This window comes from Mytilus californianus, unplaced genomic scaffold, assembly GCF_021869535.1.
Source record: "Mytilus californianus isolate M0D057914Y unplaced genomic scaffold, xbMytCali1.0.p SCAF_3, whole genome shotgun sequence".
Taxonomy (NCBI): Eukaryota; Metazoa; Mollusca; class Bivalvia; order Mytilida; family Mytilidae; genus Mytilus; species Mytilus californianus.
In genome coordinates this window covers 49,648,193-49,666,850 of record NW_026262679.1, presented here as the reverse complement: position 1 = coordinate 49,666,850, position 18,658 = coordinate 49,648,193, and the positions used below count along the sequence as shown (strand labels likewise).

Genomic DNA, 18,658 nt, shown 5'->3' with positions numbered 1-18,658 from the left:
TTTTTCATATTTCTAATATTTTCCCTGAAAAAATTAAAGAAGCATATTGTAATCACTTTGTTTGTCAGTGTGTCAGAAACAAATTGAGTTTCCCTTGCTTAGTTTAAATGACACTTAAATAAATGGAAGGTAAAGGGAAGGGGAAGAAGGGGTTCAAAAGATGAAAGGTCAAGGTCACTACTAAAAATAGATTTAGAAAAAAGAATGGTTTCCTGATGGAAAAGTGAGTTTCCCTTGCTTTATTGGAGCAAAAAAAAACTTTTACAAATGAAGATATAGGAAGGGGAAGAAGCCATAGATTTTGGGGTCAAGAGGTCAAAGACTAAGGTCACTGTTACTAAAAATAGTTTTTTTTGGAAAAAGGATTTGAGATAGTAACTTCAGTTTCTCTTGCTTGAAAGGTTAACAGATTGAAGATAAAGGGAAGGGAAAGTAGCCTATTGATCTTAGGTTCAAAAGATCTTAGGTCAAGTTAACTGTTACATAAATAGAAAGATGTAAAATAGTTTCCTATTATGAGTTTGAGTTTCCCTTGCTTGATTGGAATTAAACTGATACTGATTAAAGACGTAGTGTAGGGGAAGAACCTATTGATTTTGGAGTCAACAGGTCAAAGGTCAAGGTCAAGTTGGTTCCGGATGGTATCCAACTATGAATTTTAACACATTTATACAGGTGAAACTTGACAATGATCGCACATGTTTATTTGTCCATCCAAGCATACCATACCTGCCAACTTTTCAAAATCTCCATGGGGGATTTTAAATCAGAGGACCTTGTGATCCTTTTATATTGTCATAAGTGTTTTTGATCTACTACTGCATTGTTTGAATGAGTATGTATGTGATTAAATATCCTTTTAACCCATTTGAATGCCTGTTTTGAGGTTGTTCAGTTTATATAATAAGGAATTTCAAAATTCAGGCAAACATCTCTCATGGGGGAACCCCCATAAATCAGGATAGTTGGCAGGTCTGGCATACTAATATTTTGAATCCTTGAAATAAGAATGTCTTCTCTCAATAAATGTACAGTTTAGGAGCATGGTTTGGTAGTAGCAACTTTTCACTGGTTTAACCCTTTTCTTATGATACGTTTTGATTTAATCTTACTCCAACTGTATACAAAACTGCAAAGACAAACATATTTACACCAATTGTTATCATTAAAACTTGACTGCTTACTGTTACCTCCTTACATATAATTTATTAAAAATAAGGAGATGTGGTATGATTGTCAATGAACCAAGTATTGAAAAAAGAATGAATTTATCCATACAAACATGAAAGAAGAATCCAATACTAACCATTGATTTATATTTAAATATTTTTCATTGTATTTTTATCACTTGTATTAACATTTGATAAATCAATAGTTAGCTCTATATATAGATTTTTATTCAAAAGATATTATATTTATAAACAAAAACATAAAAAAAATGATATCATATATAGGTATATTTATTTTTGACAACAATCATTCTGCCTGCCATTCTCCAGCTAAAATTTGAGAAAATAAAATAAAAAAGGTCAAAGCTAAGACATGTAGCAAAGTTCACAATATTTGGTAAAATAAATAAAATGATACTTAATGACCTGTAGCAGATAAATAATACAAACGAAAAAGACAAAAATGACAAAAATGACAAAAAGATCAGTTAGTTCAGGGAATTAAACAATGAAATATACATAAAACAGAAAAGACGGGTTCCAAGAAAGACTAAGAATACTTTAATTTAATAGATACAAGGGTTATGAATTTAGGAAATTATAACATTATTCTAGTCATCCTATGGTTTTAGTTTATATATACTAATTGGTTTATATACTATTACTGGTAATCTTTTCATTGAAATACAAATGTGTAACTTTTTTCAGAGCATGTGAAAATGGAAGTTAGCTATGAGGACCCTTGTAAAAGTATCATTGAAGAAGAAATGAAACAAGTAGAGAATATATATGAGAATCTAATGAAAAGTAATATATTACATTTTTAATTGATTGCCATCTTTTGATTGACAGATAAATTGAAATAGATACGGTCAGATGTTTTGTCTGAAATCACAAAATATTACATCAGTTAGACACAAGTCCTCATTGTATATGAAGATTATTGACAGACACAATAACAATATCAATATCTCACATATTTCCAGGTTAGGGGACGACCATTTGAAATTTTGAGGGGGGGGGGGGAGTGGGTTCTGGAGGAGGATTTTTTTAATGAATATTTTGGCCTGGTAATAACTGAAAGAAAAAACATTGCCCAAGACAAGATAAAAATAAATATTCTGACCAACTAATGGAGAACTCTATCATGCAGTCGTTGATCTTGCATTTGATTAGGAAATAAAAAATGATTTTGGAATTACACTTGATTGATTTAGTTACAGCCAAACTTCCAAACCAAATCTTTGTATCTTTTGGTTATTGTTTTTGGTAATTGTAAAATATTCATGACATCATAATTTTACATTAATGTTTTCCTTTAATATGAAATATACTGGTACACTCAATGAATGTTTGAATCTTACAAGTAAATGGAAGAAGGGATCTACTCAAAATAAAATCTTTGATTGGTTTCATTTATCATAGGAAAAGGAGTTTTGAACACCCGTCAAAACTTACCAGGGGGAGATTACTTATCCAAGACATATCTGGGATCAATCATTAAACTGAAGAATCAGATTATGTGTGATACTACACTGCCAGAGAACACTGGACGAGAAATGATATGTTGTCTAACCCACCTTGGCGTAAGTGAATTATTTTGTTTAATTTTTAAATTCTTAACCAATTTATAGTTTTTATACGACCGCAAAAGTATATTGGTATGACGTCTAACTTTAGTTAAAGCGAATGGATCTCTATGAAATTTTACCATAAGGTTCAATACCACAAAAGAGAGGTTGGGATTGATTTTGGGGGTTATGGTACCAACAGTTAAGGAATTAGGGGCCAAAAAGGGGCCAAAAATAAGCATTTTTGTAACTTCCATACATAACTTGTGTGTTAGTGTATGGATCTCTCTGACATTGTACCACAAGGTTCCATATCACAAAGGGAATGCTGGGATTGATTTTGGGGGTAATTGCCTCAAAATTTTAGGAATTAGGGGCAAAAAAAGGGGCAAAAAACAAGCATTTTTCTAGTTTCATGACAATAACTTGTGTGTAAGTGTATGGATCTTTCTGAAATTGTACTACAAGGTTCCATATCACAAAGGGAAAGCTGGAATTGAGTTTGGGGGTAATTGCCCAAAACGTTTAGGAAGAAGGGGCCAAAAAGGAGCCAAAAATAAGCATTTTTCTAATTTCCAGACAATTACTTGTGTTCAAGTGTATGGATCTCTCTGAAATTGTACTGCAAGGTACCATACCACAAAGGGAAGGCTGGGATTGATTTTGGGGGTAAATGCCTCAAAATTTTAGGAATTAGGGGCCAAAAAGGGGCAAAAAACAAGCATTTTTCTAGTTTCCAGACAATAACTTGTGTTCAAGTGTATGGATCTCTCTGAAATTGTACTGCAAGGTATCATACCACAAAGGGAAGGCTGGGATTGAGTTTGGGGGTGATGAATCATAAGGGGGTTCAAAAAATTGGGGGGGGGGATTTTTTTTTCCTTTTTTTCCTTTTTTTTTCTTTCAAATTTTCCATTTTAAATTGGTTATTTCTGATTTGTATATGAAAGAAAATAATAATGATATGGTTTGAATAGGTAAATTAAAAATTCTTAAGTTCTTAGACCACATTCATTCTGTGTCAGAAACCTATGCTGTGTCAAATATTTAATCACAATCCAAATTCAGTGCTGTATCAAGCTTGAATGTTGTGTCCATACTTGCCCCAACTGTTCATGGTTCTACCTCTGTGGTCATATCAAGCTGCGCCCAGCGGAGCATTTTATTCTAACTTTTACTTGTGATAATTTATTATTATGCCCCTTTTACTAAGTGGGTACCCAGTTTCCTACTGACATCCTTCTTTCTGCCATTTTTTCTATTCTTTCAGATATTAATCTTAGTTTTGGTACAGATAAGATAATTTATACATTAGTATATAATGATGTCTTACAGAATGAGTTTTGGTTAAGGTTTACAAGACTTTTGCAATAAGGAAGCATGGGGGCAGTTTTTCACTAGTTTTGCTTTGTATTGTATTTGTATATTAATATATTTATCAAGTCTTTACACTTCAATTGATTGGGTAAGGCCAAAAATAAAATTAAAATTGTTTGATGTTGCCTACCCACTCACTTAAAAAGCAGCCTCCCAGAAAAATTTTATGACACAAATCGTATCAATTTTTTTAAAAAGTTTTTTTCTTGCTCTAACGTTGCTTTCTTGTCTAAAACATGTAATTTTTGTTGTTGGCCAAAAAAAATGAAATCCCTACCTACCTACCCAACCCTTCAAGGCATGGGTAGACAAGTTCAAACAAAGAATTTGTTAAGGTGGCCTAATAAAAGATCAGTTTAGTTGTGACCTGTCGAAAAAATGTTTTGATCAATAAACAATTCTTGATTTTTATAGGTCAGCACTCTGCTGTAATAAAATTATATTATTGTTTTATTGAGTTGTGAACTGCTAACTACACTTTAGGTTTTCTAGCTCTTGTGTCCTGTTGTTTATTTTCAATATACTTGTGATATGTGTAAATAGTAAATCATTATAAACTGCAGGGATGATTCCACTATATAGTTTAGGACCGCTTAGCGGTCCTTAAATCGGCCGGCGGCCCCAAAAAAAATTAATGTGAATATAAATTCCCAATTCAGGAAAAATAAAATAAAAAAAGATATTTCCAGAAATGTTTCCGTCATCGATTTAGGCAACTATAATTTTTCATAGTTTGTCGTCAAAACGTTTTAAAATCCTGGCAAGAAGCTGTCAACGATTTCACTTTATTAACAACGATTAAATTATGTCAACATGTGGCCTAAATGATTTGATGTTATTAAAGTGTTTGATCTCGTAAAAGCAGATCGCCAAGCAGGTTGATAAAAAGATGCTTTTTGTCAAAATGGGTGTCATCAAAGCAGACATCGACAGAGAGCAAAATTCAAATTTTGATAAACATTGATGAATAAATGTTAATGGGCGCCGATCTCGTAAAAGGAAATCCCCCAGCAGAGCCGGTTATATAATATGATGAAAACTTTGTAAAAGAAATTATTTTATATTTTGTCAGGCTCTTTTTCCGAAAAAGTCATAAGTTTGAGCGTTTTTGAAAATACATGTGGATGATAGATCATTCATGAAATTATTAATACGATATTGACATTATGGAACGGTTTCAAAAGTTGAGAGGATGATCAAAATAAAATTAAAATACAATGGTTCAATGCTTTGATTTCCTGTTTCTTTGAGTGACACCAAAAGTTAAACTATGGCAACCTTCTACATATTAAACAGCAAGCAAAAATCACAAAATATCTTATCAATTATAAAGTATATAACCTTTCGTAATTGCTTTTCTGAATTCGACAATTGGCCAGTTCAATTTGAAATCACTTTGAATCAAGGTAAATTTATAAAGATGATCTGTTGTTGAAAAAAATACCCAAATGGATGATTTTTTTCAGTGGTTTGTGTTAGCTGATATATATATATTATTGTAAAAGGTCTAGGTTACCATAGCTTCATTGTAAGATGCAAGCCTACAAAAGATGGTGCATCATGTGCAATAATCTTTTAATGTAACAACTTCCCTGGTCTCAATCAAATAACTGTCAAGCGATCTGGTTATCACATATGATATATACATCATATTCAGTAGCCCATCCAAAATTATTCAAAATGTTACAACTTCTTACATTAGTGTACAGATGAAACTTAATATACATTTTCCGTTTTTACAGGAAAATAATGTTATTTCATCTAAGATTTTATGCATAAAAAATTCCCAATTTGGTGGTCAAGGGACCCATTTGAAAACAGCTGGAATCATCCCTGAACTGATTTTAATCAGTTGTATTTATGTTAATGACTTATCAGTAATGCCAATGTGTACCGTCATCTAAACTGGCAATCAATCTTAAAAGGGCTTCAGCTATTTCAGCTGTTTGGTTGTCCTAAGGTGTGCCATGTGATGTTGTTTATATGTATGATGTACCACAGGAACTGGGGTAGTGGTAGATGTTTATGCTAGGCACCTTTTATACCTATGCTTTAGGATAGGTACTTATATTTGATACAAATCTACAATAAAACATATACAAAAGCGAAACAGTACATAAAAACATAAGTGAAATAATAACAAGACTTTTTTACAGATACTCCATGAAGCCCTAGATATAAATTATCTGATGAATGTTGAACATGTTGTCCAGTTTCTGAATAAAAAATATGTTGAGGAGAATCAGCAGCCAGATAGATTGATAGCTATAGAGAGGAGGCTTCTTAATTTTGGGAAAGGTACTAAATTTTACTTGTCTATAACCAGAAAAAGATAGTGATACAATAGGTTTGTCAATATTTTCTTTATTTTTGGAGAGGGGGGTTCATGCTTAAAATCTAAATAAATTTGACATTTTTGATGTATTATGGTATACCAATGTCCATCAGTCTGTCTGTCAATTTGTCCATCTCTTTCTGTCGATCTGTCTGTCTATCCTTCCCTCCGTCAGTCTGTCAACACTTGTACGATAACTCAAATTTGCTTAAACCAATTTTGTAATTTAAACTCAACATTACTTTTGATGGAAGAAAGCTCCCTTTCGATTTCAAAATTTTTTGCTGTGTCGTTTCAGTGATACAGAACTTTAACTATTTGAATAAAAGAAATCTATAACATGTTGCACACTAACTCCTGTATGCCTGGATTGATTTACTCAGAAATTTACATTATTGCTGGGATTGATAAAAAGATTTTACAAATTTTCTGATTTTCTGTTACAGAGTTTATAATAATTGGGACTTTAATTGTCAGATTTAAGTAAATTTTTCACATGTTTTACCATAACTTGAGTTTGCTTAGTTTGATTATAATAACCTGGTTTTTGGTGTAATGTAATTATTTAATTAATTTATAATTTTCAGAAAATACTAGCTTTTGCATCTGTACATCTGTCTGTCGTCATTTTAAGTTTTTAACTGAAACTACTTCCTCAAATGTTAGCAAAAGTTGAGTGGGTTACAATGATCAGCAGGTCAAGATTTATCTTCTATAGATATTTAAAAAAAAATGACAGTTCAGGGATAATTATACTCCAAAGTGGGTAGTCAACCCAGTTTTTGTCCCTGAACTGATAGTATTTAGCAAATTTCACAGTTTTTTGGCTAAAAAAAAAATGGATAAAGAACAAAGAATAAAACTGACACAGGGTAACTTTTATCAGCAGAGAAGGGTCTATCTCCTGTAGAATTTTCAAAAGTTGATTGTCCCTCAAATATCCATTTCATCAAATTTATCAGCTTTGCGTTATTATCTTGAAAACTAAAAAAGGAAGAGAGAAACTTGAAATAGTAAATGACCCCTTATATGAGTTATTGCCCTTGAATGATGACTTTTTTTTGCACTCTTTGTAGAAATCATAGCAGATAGAGACGATCTTTATGTGGTAAAATTGATAAAAAAATAAAAGCTAAAAATAAGTCACCATGGCTTAATTATCAATTGGCCCCTTATCATGCATATAGGAGCTATTGCCCATTTGAAAACAATTTTACCCATTTTCTTTTTCAGAAACTTTACTAGATAGAGATAAATTGTAAATGGCAAAATATTTCAGCAAGATAAGATCAACAGATTGGTCAACATGGATGAGATTTTCAATTGACCTGGTAAAGAAGTAATAACCTTGAATGACAATTTTTTACCCATTTTTGTGCTTTTTGCAGAAACTATAACAGATAGAGATAAATTGCAAAAATGTTCAGCAAAATATTAAATATCTTCAAATAAATCAATATGGCCAAAATTGTTAATTGACCCCTAAGAGGAGTTTAATGCCTTTGTCTATTCAACTATATACGATAGAAACTCTAAACAGCAAAATGATCAGTAATACAAGATCTATAAAAAAGGCAAAAATGTTGGTTTAAATGACAATTATTTACTTCTTATTTCCTGTTTTTGCCTATTATCTGTAAAACTATGTTATATAGGTTGAACCTCTTTTGTTATTTCACAACTGCTGACAGATGTCAATTTATAGTCTGGTGACGGTTTACATAAGTATAGATTTTGTTATTTGATCTGAATGCTGGGAAATTGAATCATACAGGGCTGTGAGTGTTAAGTTGTTTTTGGTCCAGAACCATTTTTCTTCCTGATCTAATTTAAATGGAGTCTTTGAATTTCCAAATGAAATTACCAATATGGAATGTGTTAATCCAAAATCTGATGAAAGTTCATCTTTATTTTCAGACCTCATCAGAACATTTAAAAAACAGACAAATATCAGACCAAATCCAAACCTTCGTCTGATTGAGGAGAAACTTCAAGAACTCTATAGTGAATCAGGCAAAGAATCGCTTGGTATGATATTTGTACAGACCAGGGCAACTGCAAAGTCCCTAGCAGAATACCTTAATGAAAAACTAGAGGGATTAGAAATACCTGTCAAACCATTCATTGGCTCCAAATCTTCTGAAACAAGTGATGGTAAGCTGAGAAACAATCATAAATTAGTACTGTAAATTCAGAAATTATTGCGAGGTTTTTTATTAATGCGAAGAATGCGATTGCATGAGGATCGCAATAATAAGACCTCAAATTATGATATCTAAACATATATTTCTATTCACGTTTTCCTGAAATCGCAATAATTAATCTCGCATTTTTTCCAATTTTTCAAAAATCACAATAATAAACACATGCAATAATTTCTGAATTTACAGTTATCCATAAGAAATCCATAAGATATTTGTTGCAATACTACAGAAGTAAAAAAAACTTATAACTCATATTCCTAGTTTAATCCAAGGAAATTGCTTATTATTGCATCTATTGATATGCACTTTATTAGTGCATGAATAGCTCATTGCAGCTATCTGACTGCATACAATGTTAGTTTCATTTCAATATTGATATTCACCAATGAAATCTGCCTATTACAAACATTTTCACTTTGTCCAAATTTTAAAGTTACATTTTGCAATTTTGTAGCAAAGTAGTATCTCTGAATCTTTTCAGACGAACATGAATACATCATCACTCTGTCCAAAAATTCAAAAGTTCACCCATCCTTCTCAAAAACTAAACTTAGCAAGAATTTATGCGACTTTATATCTAAGAAATCTTGGATATTGCTTTGACTGAAAATGCAAGTTTTTCTAAAACCAAGAATGTTGATAGTGTTTATGTCATGTCCCACACAGGCAAACTATCAATATATTGGTTAAAAAAAACAGAAAACTTGTCATTTACTTGCCTACATTGAATCAAACAATGTAGATTTTTACAAATAAACATATTATTTGTTTGAAGTTTACAGCAGTATGATGTAGTAAAGCAGCACATCTATTATTGAAAAATATTCCAGGGATGGTGTATTAAATTATGATATGTCATAACTAAAAATATTGGAGCATGTGTTTTTACATATTGTGATTGACAACATCAAATTAATTTTAGGGCTGTCTGAAACTGAAAAGAAGGAGTTATTGGAAGACTTTAGAAGCCACAAGATAAAGCTATTGGTTGCTACTTCAGTTGGAAGTGAGGGCATTGATGTTCCAGAGTGTAATATTGTAATGAAGTATAATTACTCAGGAAATGAAATCAACATTATTCAAATGAGAGGTCAGTCAATGCATAGTTTTAAGTACAATTTTATTATTTAACATTAAAGGTAGCTGGAATGAAATGGAGGACATCTGGGAATTTTATTAATACTACATACATGTATATAAAAAAAATTACAAAATAGTTTGACATTGTTATACATTTTTTGCCATAACTTTGTCAGTTTTTCTTTGACTTATGAGTTTTAAATGTCCCCTAGGTATCTTCCACCTCTATTTTTATGCCCCATTTATGGGCATTATGTTTTTTGGTCTGTTCATCCGTTCGTTCATCTGTCCGTCCGTTCGTTCGTCTGTCTGTCCCGTGTCAGGTTAAAGTTTTTGGTCAAGGTAGTTTTTGATGATGTTCAAGTCCAATCAACTTGAAACTTAGTACACATGTTCCCTATGATATGATCTTTCTAATTTTAATGCCAAATTAGAGTTTTGATCCAATTTCACGGGCCACTGAACATAGAAAATGATAGTGCGAGTGGGGCATCCGTGTACTATGGACACATTCTTGTTTCTTATGGCTTTTGGAAGCTTAGTTTTTGTTAACAAAATGCAAGTATTTATTAATTATCTCCCTTGCAAATATCACTTGTACTACAATGAAAGATAAAAAAAGTTATATTATTGTCTGTTTTGCTGAATATTCATAGCAATATAACTTGGACTATCATTATTTTCTTGAATTGCTGTTAATTCTAGTATACAATTTCTTATAGAAATATGGAAATTTAATATTGCTGTCAAAAAGAATCTTAAAATTTCATATGTTCAAGGACATTCAATTGTATACTTTAATGTAAGTAAACACTACAGACATAAACACATAAGATGAATTTGATTGTTAAAACAAGCTCCATTTAAATTGGTATAAACTGTTTGAAATGTTAATTGCAATAAATAGGATGAATGATTAAGTGTCGGTATTATTTTTTTATAGGTCGTACGAGGAAAGCAGGAGGTCAGGCTATCTACATAAGCGATCAATCTGTTCTAAGACGGGACCTTGTCAGTATGGAAAAAGCTGCTGTAATGCATAGAGCACTTGACGAATTGAAACAGAAAGGAAAAGATGAAATAAGGGCAATGATATTAACAGAGCAAAAAAATGACTTAAAACACCAGGAAGATCAAGAAAAAAAACTGAGAGATTTACAGAATCAGAAAAAGAGAGGCTTGTTCAAACTTGTGTGTGCAACATGTAAAGAGACTGAAATAAATGGAGATAACATAAAACTTTATAAGCAAAATCATCATGTGGCTGCAGAGAGGGAATTTTTGGATAGGGTCAAAAAGGAGGATATTAAAGAACAAAAAATAAATCAGATGATTAGAAAGTCAATAATTTATTGTAAAAAATGCCCACAAAAGTTGGGGAAGATATTTTTAATACATGATTTAGAAGTGCCTCTTTTAAAAATTGATGCATTTTTATGTAAAGAAGGTGATAAATTGAGAAAGTACAAAAACTGGAAATTTGTTCCATATATTATTGATGAGATCAGTCACAAAGATTTGGAAATTATATTCCCAAAGTTGACAACACCAGAAGTGTCATAGCTTTACACCATACAATATGTGCATGTTTCTACATTTTTATGATGCTCCAAGCAAAAATGTATCTTTATATAGCTATCAGTTCTCATGGTCTTGGTGGAAGCCACCCAGTAAAGTTTTCCGCTCACCTGCGATGAAAGTCGCGGAAAGCGAGACATATGGATTGCTATTCCGGTAATGGCTGTGGCGGTGGCATCAACAATTGTTAAGTTTTCTGCTTAAGTTAGTTTGATCTGAATTACTTGAGATAGATCATTGATATTAATATAAAGTTGCATTACTATCAGTACATATCAGTTTGATTACTATTTCGATGCCCTGCCCCCAAGGTCATGGTCCAGCAACTTACTGAATTACTGAACTAGCAATTTTCAATATAAGGTTTTCTGCTTAAGTTAGTTTGATAGGAACTACTTGTGATAGATCATTGATATTTAATATGAAGTTGCATTACTATCAGTACATATCAGTTTGATGACTATTTTGAGGCCCTGCCCCTAGGTCATGGTCCAGCAAATTTGAATTAATAAACAATGTTGCTGTCCATCAGATTGTCTTTTTCTTAATTTTATGTGGACAGGCAAGACATATCTCTGTGTCAACAGTTTATTGAAGAAATTGCTGGAATGTCCCACCCTGTTATTGTGTGCTTTGAATGAAAGACATGATTTGAAGGAAATAACAAATAATGATGGAAGTACAAATAAGATTTCTAATAACATTATTTTTGTAAAAAAAAATCATTCCAACAGATTTTATTGATGCATGTTCACTAGCATTATTTGATAAAAAGTAATTTTCATATTTGGCAGCAATTTAAAATAATTATATCATATCATGAATCATTAAATTAATAGGATTGATGTAGTTTTGTAGTACAATTTCTTAAATATGTTATGTCACAAAGTGATTTGTTTAAAAAAAAAATTATTTATGTAATAGAAGAACTTTTTTTACATTTTATCTTGCCACAATATAGCTTTTTGCCATTCTGCCTATAAGGCAAACTTCAATTGATCAACTTTAAATGATCATTCACTGTTATATGTCCTAATAACAAACATTAAAAAAAAATATATCTGATTTGATATTCTCACATGATTCTTATGCTGACATTTCTACAGCACTTGATTTCATCCATGATTTTTCATGGGGTTTATGTTAATTTTTTTTTTTGTATATCTAGTTTTTCAGACTGTTTTTTTTTCTATTTTTGCCTCCCCTCAATGAAGTCTCAAAGGTGAGACCTAGGCATGCTGTTTTGAGAATTTGCAAGATCAACAATGTACTGGTCTGTGATTAGGTTTATACATAAAAAAATAAGAAAATGTGGTATGATTGCCAATGAGACAACTCTCCATAAGAGACCATATGACATATAGATTAACAATTAAAGGTCACAGTATGGCCTTCAACAATTAGCAAAACCCATACCTCATAGTCAGCTATAAAAGGCCCTGAATGACAAATGTATGTTGTCCTTTGAATAAAAGACCTGATTTGAAGGAAATAACAGATAATGATAAAGTTCAAATAGGATTTGTTTTTTAGCATCCCTAAATCTTGACATGAATTTATAATTTTTTCTAATAACATCATTTTTGTAAAAATTCATTCAAAAAGATTTCATTGATGCATGTTTACTAGCATTATTAAAAAAAAAGTAATTTTCATCTTTGGCAGCAACTTAAAAGAATTATATCATATAATGAATCATTAAATGTATAGGATTGATGTAGTATTGTAGTACAATTTCGTAAATATGTTATGTCACAAAGTGATTTGTTTAAAAAAAATAATTTATATAATAGAATTGTTTTTTAATTTTATCTTGCCACAATATAGCTTTATGCCATTCTGCCTATAAGGCAAACTTCAATTGATCAACTTTAAATGATCATTCACTGTTATATGCCCTAATAACAAACATTAAAAAAATATATATCTGATTTAGTATTCTTATGCTGACAGTTCTACAGCACTTGATTTCATCCATGATTTTTTATGGGGTTTATGTTGATCAATTTTTTGTTATATCTAGTTTTTCAGACTGTTTTGTTTTTTTTCAGTTTTTGTCTTCCCTCAATGAAGTCTCAAAGGTGAGACCTAGTCATGCTGTTTTGGGTATTGGCAAGATCAACAATGTACTTGTCTGTGATTAGGTTTATACATATAAAAATAAGAAAATGTGGTATGATTGCCAATGAGGCAGCTCTCCAAGAGACCAAATGACATTTAAATTAACAGCTATAGGTCACAGTACGGCCTTCAACAATGAGCAAAACCCATACCTCATAGTCAGCCATAAAAGGCCATGAAATGACAAATGTAAAAAAATTCAATAGAGGAGACTAACAGCCTGATTTATGTACAAAAAAAATGAACAAAACACAAATCTGATATACAGCAACAAACAACAACCACTGAATTACAGGCTCCTGACATGTGACAGTGATTAATAATACAACATAAGAACAAACTATAAAAATTAGTTGAAAAGGGCTTAACTCATCAGATCGATACAAAGCAGAAATACATCTAACAAAAACACAGACCGGACATGGCAGGGTACTTATACATACACACAACAAAAATGACACCTAGTACAGATCTGAGAGTTCCCACAGTTACTGACAGCTATTTCAAAGCCAATAACAACTAATAAAAAAATCCTGCATCTTAGACTAAAGTATCAATCAATACACATCCAACATCCTATGGATTTAGTGTAAAGACGTCATAAACAGTCAGAGAAAAACATTACCTAATGCAATACCAAGATACAGGTATCTACAGATTGTAGAGCCATGAATGTGCATATGTTTATAAAAATAATATTTACTTTGATTTTAGTTTACTGATAACAAACTCAATATTAATACCAATAAAAAACAATATCTTAAAGATCTAATTACAGTGTTGAATTGGTAACCTTTCAGAATAAGTTTATTTAAAGGATCGATAAGTTTACCCGGATCTTCAATTAAATTTCGGGGCTCGGTAACAACATCTCCGTAAACATTGGAATGTGCATTCCCGTTTGAAATAAGTTTTCTACAGGAACAACCAAACTTCCAAACCAAATCTTTGTACCTATGGAAGAATTTAGTAAAGGTTTTGAGTAATTTGTGGTAATGAAATCCCTGAGTTAATAATTTACCAGTAACATAAATTACGTTCATTGAAATCCAAAACGTCACAACAGTCATAGGCATAGCGATCGAGTTGTGATATATAAACACCGTAAGATGGTGTCAAAGGAACATCACTGTCCAAAAAAGGAAAATTAACAATAGGGAACGAAAAATCATCCCTTATATCATAAATTTTGGTGTAGAGCTTCTCGTGTAAAACTGAAATATCTAAATCTAGGAAAGGACATTTATTACCGTTTATATTTGATTTATTTAAAGTAAGTTCCTTTAGGTAAATTTCGGCAGTATATTAAGAAAATTCTTAATTATTTAATGGAAAAAATATCATGAAGATAACGGTAAGTGTTGTTGAAATTATCAATTAAATGCAATTTAGACGGTTCTATACTGAATTTGGTCACAAACTGTGATTCTTAACAGTACAAGAACAAGCCTGCTATTAAGGGGGCACAATTGTTGCCCATAGTAATACCTACAACCTGTCAATAATTTTTATTGCCGAAACGTACATACATATCAAGGAGAAAATTAACAGCTTCAATCATCTCATCACACCTCCAGTAAGTATATCTAGCATATCTACTTTTTCCATTAGAGAAGAAGGCTCTAAATGAGTTGCAGCAAATATACTTGAATTCAGATTTACCAAACGACCATTTAATAAAATAGGAAAACTTTTGTCTTGATAAGAAGATTGTGTGGAAGTGTAGTGTAAAGAGTTGAAAAGTCAAAACTGTCAACAATATCAAAAGGACCATCAAAAGCAAGTAATTTATCTAAAACATCCAAAGAATTCTTACCACTTCAAAAATAGTTATTTCGACCATTTTCATGTTTTATTACAAAAGTTAATGATAAGTTCTTTGATTGTAGTTAAGGACCTAGTCTAAAGCACTGAAAGATTAGTTGTAGAACACTTACAAGAGCCCATACGAAATTATAAGGCGTATTACGCCTGGAAATCTGGCGTAAACCAGGCGTAAGTGGTAGTTACGTGTCCAGATCCAGGCGTAATGGAGCAGGAAACGTAAATTTGTAGCACTAACAGGCGTAGGAAAAAAGTGAAAAAACTGATTTAAATTAAGTTTAGTATATGTAAGGATATTACGCCTGGTTTATTTATTGACCAGGCGTACTCATTTGCATATTACGCCTGGTTTTCAGTCTAACAGGCGTACTCATTTAAATATTACGCCTAATTTTACGCTTGGTTTCCGCCTCAGTTACGCTTGGTTTCCGCCTGGTTTACGCCTGGTTGACGCATAGACATGCATTCCTTAAACACTGCAATGACGCCAGGATAAAGTATGATTTCTACGCCTGGTTTCCGTGTCATTTACAGGCGTCACATTTCGTACAGGTGGCCGAGATGAAACGATATTTTACTGTTTTTTTGGCAGTTAAGCTGCCATATGCTAGCACCCTAGATTTGCTTTTTTCTCAAAGAATACTGAAATAGGTGCCATTGTTGTTATCTAGCAGGCTAATAGGTTATTTATAACTAATTGGACACTTTTTTCATACTTTTAATTCTGGAATACAAAAAATATGACCAGAATAACCTTAATTAATCGTCGAACAACGTAAAATAATTGACGTTACACATAGGAAATAGTGCTCTATAGAAATTCGCACATTGTTTATTATCCCGTGTGCTTTTGGTTAAGATGTCAAAGAACAATTGTATGAAATATTTAATCGCCGAAAATCTCTAAATACAAGTCGTTTACATTTCCCAAATGGCAAAAGGCGTAGGAACATTGTTTGGCGGCAACACGGAATTACAGTAGTCTAAGTTGGCGGTAATTTTAACTTAGAAGACGAAACGTATCTTTTAAATTTGGAGGATTCTGATGATAGAAAGGTAATTATTGTTTATTATGATATTCTTTTTGTTTGAGATGATTGTGATTTTTTAATTGATTTCAATTAAATGTATATGCACATTTTAATTCCTTTTATATTATTCCGTTTATCACATAACTGACCTTGTTAAATTATACTGTTGTTGTTATTTATGAATGAAATAAACCGGAAATCGACGTTGATTAGTCGATATTTTTCAAGACGGTCTCACTAATTAGAGACAAGAAGAATTGTAGAAACAACCGAAGCGACAAGAAGAAAAATGTTAGCGACAAGAAGACACATTTAGCGACAAGAAAGTTTATATACTATTAAAACAATACATTTAGAGAAAAGTCAATTAATTACAGTTGATCATTTTCTGTTTTATAAGGTTTAAAATAATGTTATATTTGGTAGCACTACGTACTTCTTGATGCTTCTTGTCGCTTCTTGACGCGTCTTGTCTCTAATTAGTGAGACCCTTTCAACAAATTTGCCGAGAATGAAAGTAGAATGTGATATGGATTTTAGACTCAGAAAGATCGTTGATCATAGTAAGGCACACGGAAATGTAGAAAAACTGTTTATATATTACTGTATATAGGTACGGATGTCTGAAAATGTATAAAATCAGCGAAAATCAATAAAAAGCAAATGTGAATTGGGAAATATATGCGGACAGAAGAATTCGGTCCACATCATCATGATCATGACATGAAGCCAGTGTCCGACTCTCATTCACTTGTTTCTATCCATGGGAAGATCCAGTATCAATGTATATTTAGGAGCTCAACATATAAGATGATAGTGGATCTTCCCATGCATAGAAACAAGTGCCTGTGGTCAGACTTTGACATTTCAATGTTTATGATATTTTTTTTAAACCAGAACTTTTTTATTTCTGAGCCTTTACATTTACTAAAGAAAGGTCAATCAGACCTCACCTTTGATCCCTGTAATAGTAACCCTTTGTCTGATTTGTGTCTCATAACTTTTGTACTGTAGAATTTAAATTGACCAGGAAAGCAAGTCATTTCATACTAATGCAAACTCCGGTACCATTTCAATTCGTACCACTAAAAGTCAACTCATACCAACATTAACTACTAAATTTTGGAATTCACAATGTTTTTATCTGATTGACCTAATAGAGACCATGTGTCAACTTACAACAGAGGCAAACAAGAACATAATATATTAAATGACATGCATGTTTTAAATTTAACATAATTTTATCTCTAATCTGCACATCTTTTTGTCAAAAATCAAACTTTGATCTGACACTTATATCCCATGACGATTTCTTTTCAATTTCATGGACAAAACTTATGTAAATATATTTTATCATGATTGTATGTCTTAACAAGGAATTGTATATTTAAAAGGAATGGAAACGCGGCTCGAGATCAATCGGGATACCCGCAGAGCACCCGCAAAGCTATAATCCATGTCTGTCTCAGTCGGAAGTATGATGAATAATATAAAGAATCATAAAGAATCATGACGGAGGTCCATTTCCTGTCATATAGATCGGTCTTTTAATTCACGGGGTCATCTTGCTTCAGAAGATATAAAGGAGAGAGAAACACAAAATCAAGAATAAACTTTTAATCCATGAAAAAGGCAAGGCCTTAGGTATCATTTTAATGCCTCATAAAACATACGTTTGTAATATTGTATTATGTAAATTCTCATTAAAATAGACCTTGGTCTTGAAACTTGAGCGAGTTTCATCCGGATTACAAAACAAAAAATACTGTGTTTTGATTTTTTTCTAAAAGCTCGACAACTACGAAGTGCAAAACAAAACAGTTGATATCATTATGAAGCTGAAACCTTATTCTATCATTTAGCCCATTTTTTAAGTTTCTAGTAAAATTTCTGAATTTTCTACGATTTTTCGAAATTTCAGTTTTGAATTTCATTATTCTGTCAAAATATGTCTATCAATTTGGGAGTGTACTACGATTTCTTTTAAATATTGGAAAGTAGAAAGAACAAAGTGAGAAAATGAGAGATCATTTTAAAGAAGGAATATTTTCCTACAGATTGGTCTAAATTACGAACGCTAAATGTAATTGGTACAATGTAAATGATTTTATTTCGAAACATGTTGAAAATTTGAAGTAGTGCGTCAATAAATACATCGACACTTCGTATTTTGGTAAGGGTTAAATAACTACTTGAAATAGATGTGACATTGACATACAACTTAAAAGCTTAATCTTTTTTCTATCACATAGTGTTGGTTTTATGAAAATGGTGATAAAAACGAATTTGCTATGATTTTTCAAAATCCCATGTTTATAGTTCACATTGACGCCATTTTGTTCAGTCAAGTTCCACACCGACGAAGTCG

At 31.7% G+C, this 18,658-nt stretch overlaps 1 protein-coding gene across 3 annotated transcripts in view; it reads left to right on the top strand.

Annotated features, from left to right (window-relative positions):
* Positions 1 to 13,609, top strand: part of LOC127734782 (interferon-induced helicase C domain-containing protein 1-like) — a 76,473-nt gene extending 62,864 nt beyond the window's left edge. For 2 of the 3 annotated variants that reach the window (XM_052244787.1, XM_052244788.1), the window contains exons 11-16: positions 1,878 to 1,976; positions 2,595 to 2,755; positions 6,274 to 6,415; positions 8,370 to 8,606; positions 9,579 to 9,746; positions 10,680 to 13,245. In XM_052244787.1, coding sequence (XP_052100747.1) covers positions 1,878 to 1,976; positions 2,595 to 2,755; positions 6,274 to 6,415; positions 8,370 to 8,606; positions 9,579 to 9,746; positions 10,680 to 11,299 — 1,427 coding nt within the window. In that variant the 3' untranslated portion in view covers positions 11,300 to 13,245. Of the gene's footprint in view, positions 1 to 1,877; positions 1,977 to 2,594; positions 2,756 to 6,273; positions 6,416 to 8,369; positions 8,607 to 9,578; positions 9,747 to 10,679; positions 13,246 to 13,549 lie in introns of those variants that run through there. The other variant, XR_007997761.1, reaches the window with a different exon arrangement.
* The last annotated feature ends 5,049 nt before the right edge of the window (positions 13,610 to 18,658 follow it).